At 47.7% G+C, this 11,555-nt stretch overlaps 1 protein-coding gene across 1 annotated transcript; it reads left to right on the forward strand.

Moving 5' to 3' along the window:
- Positions 1-9,500: 9,500 nt before the first annotated feature.
- Positions 9,501-10,439, forward strand: LOC123049395 (vegetative cell wall protein gp1). The gene has a single exon (XM_044472320.1). The coding sequence runs from the start codon at positions 9,563-9,565 to the stop codon at positions 10,136-10,138; it is 576 nt and encodes a 191-aa protein (XP_044328255.1). The 5' UTR covers positions 9,501-9,562; the 3' UTR covers positions 10,139-10,439.
- Positions 10,440-11,555: the final 1,116 nt, after the last annotated feature.

Here is an 11,555-nt window from a genome sequence, read left to right on the forward strand (position 1 = left end):
AGAGATCATCTTATAATGCTACCGTCAATCAAAGCAAGATAAGATGCATAAAAGATAAACATCACATGCAAACAATATAAGTGATATGACATGGCCATCATCATCTTGTGCTTGTGATCTCCATCTCCGAAGCACCGTCATGATCACCATCGTCACCGGCGCGACACCTTGATCTCCATCATAGCATCGTTGTCGTCTTGCCAACTATTGCTTCTAGGACTATCGCTACCGCTTAGTGATAGAGTAAAACAATTACATGGCGATTGCATTGCATACAATAAAGCGACAACCATATGGCTCCTGCCAGTTGCCGATAACTCGGTTACAAAACATGATCATCTCATACAATAAAATATAGCATCATGTCTTGACCATATCACATCACAACATGCCCTGCAAAAACAAGTTAGACGTCCTCTACTTTGTTGTTGCAAGTTTTACGTGGCTGCTACGGGCTTAGCAAGAACCGTTCTTACCTACGCATCAAAACTACAACGATAGTTTGTCAAGTTGGTGTTGTTTTAACCTTCGCAAGGACCGGGCGTAGCCACACTCGGTTCAACTAAAGTGAGAGAGACAGACACCCGCCAGTTACCTTTAAGCAACGAGTGCTCGCAACGGTGAAACCAGTCTCGCGTAAGCGTACGCGTAATGTCGGTCCGGGCCGCTTCATCTCACAATACCGCCGAACCAAAATATGACATGCTGGTAAGCAGTATGACTTATATCGCCCACAACTCACTTGTGTTCTACTCGTGCATATAACATCAACGCATAAAACCAGGCTCGGATGCCACTGTTGGGGAACGTAGTAATTTCAAAAAAATTCTACGCACACGCAAGATCATGGTGATGCATAGCAACGAGAGGGGAGAGTGTTGTCCATGTACCCTCGTAGACCGAAAGCGGAAGCGTTAACACAACGCGGTTGATGTAGTCGTACGTCTTCACGATCCGACCGATCAAGTACCGAACGCACGGCACCTCCGAGTTCAGCACACGTTCAGCTCGATGACGTCCCTCGAACTCCGATCCAGCCGAGTGTTGAGGGAGAGTTTCGTCAGCACGACGGCGTGGTGACGATGATGATGTTCTACCGACGCAGGGCTTCGCCTAAGCACCGCTACGATATTATCGAGGTGTAATATGGTGGAGGGGGCACCGCACACGGCTAAGAGATCAATGATCAATTGTGTTGTCTAGAGGTGCCCGTCTGCCCCCGTATATAAAGGAGCAAGGGGGGGTTCGGCCGGCCAAGGGGAGACGTGCGCCAGGAGGAGTCCAACTCCTACCGGGAGTAGGACTCCCCCCCTTTTCCATGTTGGACTAGGAGAGAGAGGGGAAAGAGGTGGAGGGGAGGAAGGAAAGGGGGGCGGCGCCCCCCTCTCCTTGTCCTATTCGGACTGGGGGGAGGGGCATGCGGCCCTGCCCTGGCCTCCTCTCCTCTCTTCCACCTAGGCCCACTAAGGCCCATTAAGTTACCGGGGGGTTCCGGTAACCTCCCGGTACTCCGGAAAAATCCCGATTTCACCCGGAACACTTCCGATGCCCAAACATAGGCTTCCAATATATCAATCTTTATGTCTCGACCATTTCAAGACTCCTCGTCGTGTCCATGATCACATCCGGGACTCCGAACAACCTTCGGTACATCAAAACATATAAACTCATAATATAATTGTCACCGTAACGTTAAGCGTGCGGACCCTACGGGTTCGAGAACTATGTAGACATGACCGAGACACCTCTCCGGTCAATAACCAATAGCGGAACCTGGATGCTTATATTGGTTCCCACATATTCTACGAAGATCTTTATCGGTCAGACCGCATAACAACATACGTTGTTCCCTTTGTCATCGGTATGTTACTTGCCCGAGATTCGGTCGTCGGTATCTCGATACCTAGTTCAATCTCGTTACCGGCAAGTCTCTTTACTCATTCCGTAATACATCATCCCGCAACTAACTCATTAGTTACAATGCTTGCAAGGCTTATAGTGATGTGTATTACTGAGTGGGCCCAGAGATACCTCTCCGACAATCGGAGTGACAAATCCTAATCTCGAAATACGCCAACCCAACAAGTACCTTCGGAGACACCTGTAGAGCACCTTTATAATCACCCAGTTACGTTGTGACGTTTGGTAGCACACAAAGTGTTCCTCCGGTAAACGGGAGTTGCATAATCTCATAGTCATAGGAACATGTATAAGTCATGAAGAAAGCAATAGCAACATACTAAACGATCGAGTGCTAAGCTAACGGAATGGGTCAAGTCAATCACATCATTCTCCTAATGATGTGATCCCATTAATCAAATGACAACTCATGTCAATGGCTAGGAAACATAACCATCTTTGATCAACGAGCTAGTCAAGTAGAGGCATACTAGTGACACTGTGTTTGTCTATGTATTCACACATGTATCAAGTTTCCGGTTAATACAATTCTAGCATGAATAATAAACATTTATCATGATATAAGGAAATAAATAATAACTTTATTATTGCCTCTAGGGCATATTTCCTTCAATCCTCCCAGTTTAATTTTGCCTTCTATTGTGGCTAAAGTTTTTAATGTTATGTTGTCTATTTTTTTCATAAATGGAGGATAAACCTCCTGCTCTCTGCATTCTCAAAGCCCGAGCCCCGGCTTACGCGCTTCCCATCCAGGGCCTACTCGACTCGTAGGCCAGGGGATCCCCACCATGTGAAGGCCCACTGCCGCTTGCCAGGCGGGCTTTGCATGCCGGCCTCGTATGTCAGTGGCGGAAGGGAGAGGGGGTGTTTTATTTTAAACTATGTTGTCTATTTTACATACCATGTTAACTGCTTTACTCGTTCCTACTAATTAGCATGCTACTTGATATTTATTTTCCTCAAACAAGTGTATTAATTATTGTTATTATTTAACTGGGCTCAGTCCCGTTCGATGACTTGAACTCGTTACTTGCAATGATTAATTCTGATAGTGGTAGATAGATAAAAAGAAAAGTAAAACAAAAGTAAATAAATCGCATCAATGTAATTTTGATTTTTATAATATGATTTAAAGTAGACCCTGGGGCCATAGTTTTTACTAGAGCCTTCTCTCTCGAAACTATAGCATACGGTGGGCAACAAATTATTGTTGGGCAATTGATAGAAAAGTGCATAGTTATGATGTTTTATTCATGGCAATGATCATATATAGGCATCACGCCCGTGACAAGTAGACCGACTCCTACGTGCATCTACTACTATTACTCCGCTAATCAACCGCTATCTAGCATGCATATATGGTATTAAGTTCATAACAAACAGAGTAACGCCTTAAGCAAGATGACATGATGTAGACAAATTAAACTCAAGAAATATGAAGAAACCCCATTGTTTTATCCTTAGTAGCAGCAATACAATACGTGCCTCACTACCCCTTCTATCACGAGATGAGGACACCGCAAGATTGAACCCACTACAAAGCACCTCTCCCACTGAAGATAAATTAATTTAGTTGACCAAACCAAATGAATAGATCGGAGAGAAATAGAAAGCTATCATAATCATGCATAATAAAGTTCAAAAAAGACTCAATTACTTTCAGTGGATAATCTGATCATAAACCCATTATTCATCGGATCCCAACAAACACACCGCAAAAGAAGATTACATCGGATAGAACTCCATGAAGATCAAGGAGAACATTCTATTGAAGATCAAAGAGAGAAGAAGCCATCTGGCTACTAGCTATGGACCCATAGTTCTTTTGTGAACTACTCACTCATCATTGGAAGGCAGCAGGATGATGTAGAAGCCCTCCGTGATCGATTCCCCCTCTGGCAGAGTACCGGAAAAGGCCTCCAGATGGGATTGTTGAAGAACAGAAGCTTGCGGCGGTGGAAAAATTGTTTCGGATGGCTCTCTGGCGGTTTCCCAATATTTGAGATTTTGTAGAAGTGGAATTAAGTTAGACGGAGCCACGTTAGGCCCACAAGGCATCAAAGCGCGCCCTGTTGCCTTGTCGTCTCCTGTGTTGCCGTCTGGTCTTCTCCCGAAGCTTCTAGGCTCACTTTTGTCCAAAAAAAATCGTCAAAAAGTCGTAGTGTCTCCTGTGATACTAATTTTCTGAAAAAGAAAAAACAGCAACTGGCACTAGGCACTGGGTTAATATGTTAGCTCCCAAAAATGATATAAAATAGCATAAAATGCATATAGAGTATTCAAGATTGATAATATAATAGCATGGAACAACCAAAAATTATAGATACGCCGGAGACGTATCACCCCCCACTTACACCCAGCCACCACCTCTCCAACCCAGTCGAGCTCCGCCAGGGAGCCACCGGACCCACCTCCACACGCCCTAGCTAGGGGAAGAAGCAACTAGAGCAACGCGCACCACACCATCCGCGCGCGCCCAAGCCCGACCATACCTGACCCAACGCCTCCCTCCGTGCACCTAGCCCCGTGCCGCCTGCCGGGACCCAGATCCAAACCTGACCGGAATGGCCGGATCTAGATGGGGTTTGGCCTGCCCGCATCCACCCATGGAGGACTCCCCGGAACCACTACACTTCAGAAGAACGCAACAGCACCACCGTGCCGCCGCCAGCCCTTGCGCCCACCGTTGTGCCGCTAGGCCATGCGTCAGCCAGCGCCTCCGCTCGCGGGAAGTCTCATGCCCACCAAGATCCGAGCGAAGAGGAAAGAGACAGACCCGCCCCCTGCCTACGTCGGCGGCAGGGGAAGGCGGCCGAGAAAGGTGGGGTGGGCGGGCGGCGGCGGGTAGGGTTCCTCCCGTGTCGCGCAACGCAGGATGCGTCGTGGGAGCCTGGCGGGGTCTATGTGTTCATGTTGGCTAGTAGCTGGCTCAACAATGCAGGCCAACTGACCCTAGTTACAGTCGCTTTCAGACCATTTAGTTGCAGTCGGGTTGCAAAATACTTGCAGTTGCATGTCTAGTGGTGCACGTGCAACTGACCCGACAACTCCCCTCCTGACCCTAGTTGTAGTCGTTTTGGGCTCATGCAGTTGCAATCGGTTTACAAATACTTGCAGTTGCATGTCTAATGCTGTAGATGCAATTGGCACCGACAACTCCTCTCCTGGCCCTAGTTGCAATCGCTTTGAGCCCATGCAATTGCAATTGGGATACAACGCTTGTAGTTGCATGTCTACCGATGGACATGCAATTAGCCCCAACAACACTCTCCCAATCCCAGACAACATCGCTTTGTGCCCATTCAGTTGCAGCCGGGTTATAATGCTTGTAGTTGCATGTCTAGTAGTGGACATACAACTAGCCCCTGTCCGGTCCCCATCCTATTTTTCTAATCTCAACTTCACTATTGTGTTGACATGGTGATTTATTTTAATAAATATGATAATAGGCAAAATAAAACTAAACAATCACTTTTGCAATTTCTCAATCAAAAAAAATTGTACTCGCATATTTATGTCCCCAGTACATACAAAACGGAAAAAAAGAAACGGGAAAATGATAAAGAAAAAAACAGCCACATTGCAAGAAGGGAGAGGCGCGTACATAAAAACGGCCACATGCCGGGCTGCAACAGTCCTTTTGTTAGATAAAAGGCTACCTCCTAGCTTTAAATTAATGAAGCCCTTACAGTAACCAAGAACAAAACACAGTGCAGATAAAGATAGAAATAAAGAAAACAAACGGCATGATACAATGATGCCGAGGAACATCCACACACCCCAGAAAACTACAAGCCACAACGATTGAAAGAGGAGAGCCGCTTGGGGTCTTCTGAGTTCTGCTCCATGATCAAGCAACAGTTGTTGAGGACGAAGCCACCAAAGGGACAAACTGGCAAGGGAGGTCATGCCATCGCCAACCCAGAGACGTCAACAAAGACAACGCCAATCAGCCCCATCACCTAGAGAAGCCCCTTGCTCCCTCTCCCATGAGCGAAAGAGCGTCGAATTTGGGTGATGGCTACGCTCGCCTCCCTCGAGCCTGGATGAAAATTGTCGTCAAGGTCCCATGGAGAGGCCTCCGAGCACCACCTCACTGCCGGAACATGTACACCTGAAGCGCGCTACCGTCAAGGCCGCGGGACCGTCAGCACGAAGAAAAGAAGTTGCCGTCCACCACCACACCATGATCTTCAAGAGGAAGGGCCTTGCTCAAAAGACGAAGCCTCCAAGAAGGTGACGACGCATGATCGTCGTTGCTGCCCGGTTTGGAAACAGACCATGGGTTTTCACCTTGAGCACGGGGGACGGGCAACCTAGAGTGAAGCCTATAAGAAACCATTTGTTGTGAAAATTTTAAATGGCCCACCAAATAGCAGCCAAACCAACAGTATATATCTTCTCATGTCTAGGCAGAAAAGCATAGCACCAAGCATAATATTTCCAAATACAGTTCGAAAATGGCACACATATAAGATTAAATAAGATTAGTTCGAAAACTAAGTTTGAAAAGATGAGTTCATATACAGTATCTCTGTACCAAAATGTAAGATGTTTTTGTAGGCTAAACAAACATACAAAAACATCTTATATTTTGATTTGGGGGGGGGGGGGTATGTTCTACCTATTCCCCCCCCCCCCCCCCCCCCCTTTTTTGTCACGCCATTGTCCATGAGTGAACAAAAATAAAAAATTGTGCACACGGCGGCTGTAGTACTAGCCCATTTCTTTCTGGGACAAGAGCTGAATGATGTTTCCTGGGCTTGCCATGCCGGCCGTCTCTTGGTGTCCTAGAAAGATGGGACAACAGTACAATACACCCTTACATTCAGAGCATCTCCATTGTCTACATTTGAGTACATATATTCATAATAAGTTATCATGCTAAGTTGTTGAACCATAATTATTCCCCTGGAGTCCAGCAGACCGTCGCACGCAAAACCCTCTTCTTTCCTCAGAAGAAGATGCGATCGGCTGCTCCAGTGGGCAAGCAATGATTCCGGCGAAGAAACGTTGGATAAAGGGTAGAAAGAAACCATGTACTTGCCATGGCCACTGGGCTCTCGCTATCTTTTTCTCTCCCCCGTCGGGCGAGGCATGTGCGTGCAAGCATGCAACTGAACCGGCCGCTTTGCCGTCCGGGTAATTCTGTCCCCGGCCCGCACGCACGCACGATCGGCCGATCGAGGTTAACAGACAAACCGACGATTCCTTCCCCGCGGCGCACGCGTGGGAGATCGATGGACGCGTCCATCACGGCCGGTGGCCGGCAGGCAGGCCGGGCACTCCTCCGGCCGTTCACCAACCGAAAAGGAATCGCGAGAAAAGGGATGGGCGCGCGTAAGCCGCCATCATCGTGTACATCCATCTGTATGCAGTATGCCGAGCTAGCTTGTGCAAAGACGGGATACATACCGGAGTTAGTGCGAGCACAGTGCCTGTGATGCATGCGGAGCCGATCGATGACATGGCAACTACTGCATAGCATACGCATCAGAATCAGATGCTCCTTTTCATTATAGTAGTACTTGATTGCTAGCTGTAGTGGAGTAGAGTGTAGTGGTGGTAGACTCAGACCGGTAGCTAGTGCGCGCGGCGGCATTTGCTGGTCGATCTCGGTGTAGAATACGCAACCCCGGGGTTGACATGTACTCCGGATATTTGGCATTTCGATGTAGAATACGCAACTGGTAGTGTAGTCCCCCTCCTATCGGTTGCAGATGGTACGGGCCAGCCGGAGAGAGAGAGTGAGAGAGATCCAGCGTTTTGTTCGAACCGTGCGACAACGAGACATCTTTTTTAGCGCGGGATTCTCGTGGAAATGCTACGGTTTCATGCGACGGATTAATGCGAAAGTTCTGGGAAATCCAGCCGCGTCTGGAGTCCGGACTCCGGACCGCCGAGATTCCGTAGGATTTCCGTGGGATTTGGTCGCTGTTGCTCCGTGCGGGTGGATGAGAACATACTTTCCAAGGGGAACCAGCCAACCAGGCGACCTTGACCGGCTGATCCCGTGAGGAACAGAGCATAAAACCTACGTAGTAGAGTAATAACGAAATGGTTGGGTGTTAGACTGCTAGCTAACATATGATTAGATCCAACAGTGAGCATACACTCCGACCGATCACGCAATGAGAACAGCCTTTATTTGGTTCGCTTCGCAGCCATGCGACGGGTAAGGAGTCCATTTATATCGGGTTAGCGCGTCCAGATCCGTGGGGAAAACGGTCAAAGTTGCAATCCTGGTTCGGCTCCACCGTGTTTTTGCCATTACAGGATGATGAGTTAAAGATTCAGAAAGAGGCAACGCCCCAGCTCGCTTTCTTCTTCTTTGCGAAAGCAGAATGCTACGATTTTTTTTCCTTTTAATAAAAAAGGGAGAATGCTCTAGTTATCTCCCGCTCTTCCTTCATTGCGTCCTAATCTTCCTCAAAATAACACTCCCTCTCTCTCGGTTTACAGGGCGTGCGCGTACTCCTAGGTTGTCAATTTGACCAACCTAATACAAGTCATATATTACAAAAAATATACCAATATAAACTTCAGATGTTCTATTTTCAAACGGTATATTTTTTGTGTTATATAGTTTATATTAGAATGATAAAATTGGCAACCCAGATATACGCGCACGACTTGTAAACTGAAACGAAGGGAGTACATCATTTAGCTTAGTATAAAAACAGTCCTACTTACATAAAGCGAATTTGACCTTTGAAAAAGAAATTGACCTTTCAAACTTTAACTATCAATGCCTTTAAATATGTTCAGATTGGATATTTGAAAAGCATAGAGGGGAAATTTTGTGGCTGCACCATGCCAGCACCTCTCCTCCGCCGGTAGGTCACCACCCTCCTCCACCACCAGTCCCATCGGTGTCGTAGTGTGGAAAATCGGGAAGGCCTGGATTTTGTGTGGAAGTTGTGTGCTTAAAACCGTGTATGCGTCTATTAGTTTGGTTGTTTGAAGAACTAGAGGAAATATAAATCAAATTAATCACGATGAAAGCAAACATCATGTGCGGTGTGTTAAGGATTACTTCTTCAAAATCAAAGGGCTGTTTGGATTGCATTCATCGTCTGCCATGCCAAAATATTGGCGTTGACTGAGAGATAAATGTCTGTTTGAATGGCTTTCAACCTATTGGCACGCCCATCCCACCACGACTCTCTCCATCTATTCTAACGCCAAATCATGGGCAGATCACAGGTCGACAAAACCAGCGCCAATTTTGTGGCTGCCCCTGATTTGGTCAGGCGGGCATGGGCAAGAAGCAAACAGCCCCCAAATGCCTAGTTTCTCGTGTTTATTTACTTATGTTTGCTAGAAAAATGGGTGTGTATGAGCAGTGAATTTGGCATGTCTTCTGTAAATTGCTTTCTGGCCAATCTTGCCAATTCAGCACAACACAAGGAAAAAGAGTATGCCATTGCCATACGACCGGCTCCTCTGCCAACGTGTACAGAGGAAGCAAGGCAGGCGTCCACGTCATGCCATGCCACGTGGCGGAGCTAGCCAGGCAGACCGCGCCCCCATTTGCGCGCGCGCCGACGCCATGACCCAACCATAAAAGACCACAAGCCCCACACTCGAGCTCCGAAACTCCACACCACACCACGGCACCACAAACCACAGCTTCTTTGCAATGCCCAACCCGCCTACCCCCTCCTCGCCGTCGCCGCTCCCGGCCCCGGCGCGCAAATCTCCGTCCAGCCGCCGGCGCCAGCGCCTCCTCACGTCCCCGAAGCCGTCGTCCGCTCCCACCTCCTCGTCCTCGTCGGCGTCGTCGGCGTCGTCTTCCTCCGCGTCCTTCTCCTTCGCCCCCTTCTCCCCGGCGCCCTCGCCGTTCCACCACCGCTTCCTCTCCCCGCTCCGGGCCTCCGCGGTGCCCTTCTCCTGGGAGCACCGGCCTGGCATCCCCAAGACCCCCGCGCGCGGCGCCAGCACCCGCAACAAGTCCGGTGCCTCGCCGCTACCCCTCCCGCCGTCGCTCTTCTCCAACAACAAGGTGGTCGCCGAGTACTCCTTCGGCGCCGACGGCGCGTACTCCGTCGTCCCTGCGAAGGCAAGGAAGCGCAAGCAGCAGCGGCGGTGGCCGGCGGTGACCGACGCCCTGACCGAGTGGCTGGCGGTGCTGAGCCTCTACCGGTCGTGCACGAGGTCGCGCGACTCCCTCGCCGCCTCCGGCCCGCCGCCGCACCCGCGCCGGTGCTCGCCCTAGGCCCGGCCGGCGAGCCGGCCGGCATCGACCAGTACGTAACGTACGTAGAGAGTCGGTGTGCGTGTGCCCCGTATTGTCCTTCCTTTTCCTTTTTTTTTCTCTTGGGTGTGTGGGTTGTGTTGAGTTCGTACGTACGTATACGTTCGTTGGTGCCCGATCGTAGTACAGCACCGATGAATTAGGAATGTGCTTGCGAATTTGGTGGCATGACGCTGTAATTAAGGGTGTCTTTTCGTGTGTCGGTATGTGCATGTGCTTGCTCCAATAATTAATGGATAATTCGGCACGATTGATTGATTTAGTACTGTTAGGCCAGTTGTTGATTAAACGGTTATTTTATTGTTGGTTAAAGGATTCAATAATGTCAGTTTTACACTTGGCATTATTACATGCATGTGGGTGGTGCAGTGCGCATGCATGTCTGCTGCAGTTTCTCTTTTCCAGAAAATGTGCTACGAGTACGCTATATTTGCGATTTATTAGATTGCATGCGCTATCACGGTCAAGTGGGCCACGACTGTTCCAAGCACGATATGATTATCGAGGACATGTTGCTATATTAGGTGGTGTTTGGTTCTCTAGTCCTAGGACTTTTTCTAGTCCCAACTAAAAAGTCCCTAGTCCCTAAAAAATCCCTCTCTGTTTGTTTTCAGAGACTAAAAAGTCCTTAGTCCCTTCCTAAAGGTTATTAAATAACCATGTTGCCCCTATTATATAGAAAAATAAAAATCAAACAACACCATGAGGTGGCGGGCCAATGAGTGCATGGAGGGGCATTGTTGGAAAAGTCCCAAAAAGACTCTCCTTAAGAGTCTTCTTCATTTAGTCCCAAATGCCTAGTTTAGTCCCTAAAAAGTCCCTCCCGTTTGATAAAAAAGTCTCTAGAGGGACTTTTTCTAGTCCCTACACAAAAAAGTCCCTGAAAACAAACACCCTCTTATTGTCTTCTCTTTTATAGAATGCTTCATGGTTTTTTAGGGAAGAAACAGTAAACAAATGTCCTACTGTACAGCGTTTGGCGGCGACGATCTTGTCGTGCCTTAATGGAATGCATGGTGTTTGTGTAAAAAAGAAAATGCCCTACTGTATAGGTCTGTTCAATATAGAATTATAAAGTCAAAGTAAATATTTTCATGTGTTCAAAGAAAATTAAATATTTATATTTACATAAAGAAAGAAGAGGAGTTAAAAAAATGACTTTCAAAGGTGGGAGTGGGTTTTTTGAACAAAGGCTATATATAAATGTCAAGATGATACCAATTACACCCTACCTCAAAAACAATACGATATCAAGAGCTAATCAAAATATCGAGGTTTGTAGGTTTATTAAGCAAATAACACTTAGATTTTATGCTAGTATTATCGTGTCATATCATACAGATTTGGCATTGACCGCTTGCATATGAGATGATTAATC

This window comes from Triticum aestivum, chromosome 2D, assembly GCF_018294505.1.
Source record: "Triticum aestivum cultivar Chinese Spring chromosome 2D, IWGSC CS RefSeq v2.1, whole genome shotgun sequence".
In the NCBI taxonomy this organism is placed as follows: domain Eukaryota; kingdom Viridiplantae; phylum Streptophyta; class Magnoliopsida; order Poales; family Poaceae; genus Triticum; species Triticum aestivum.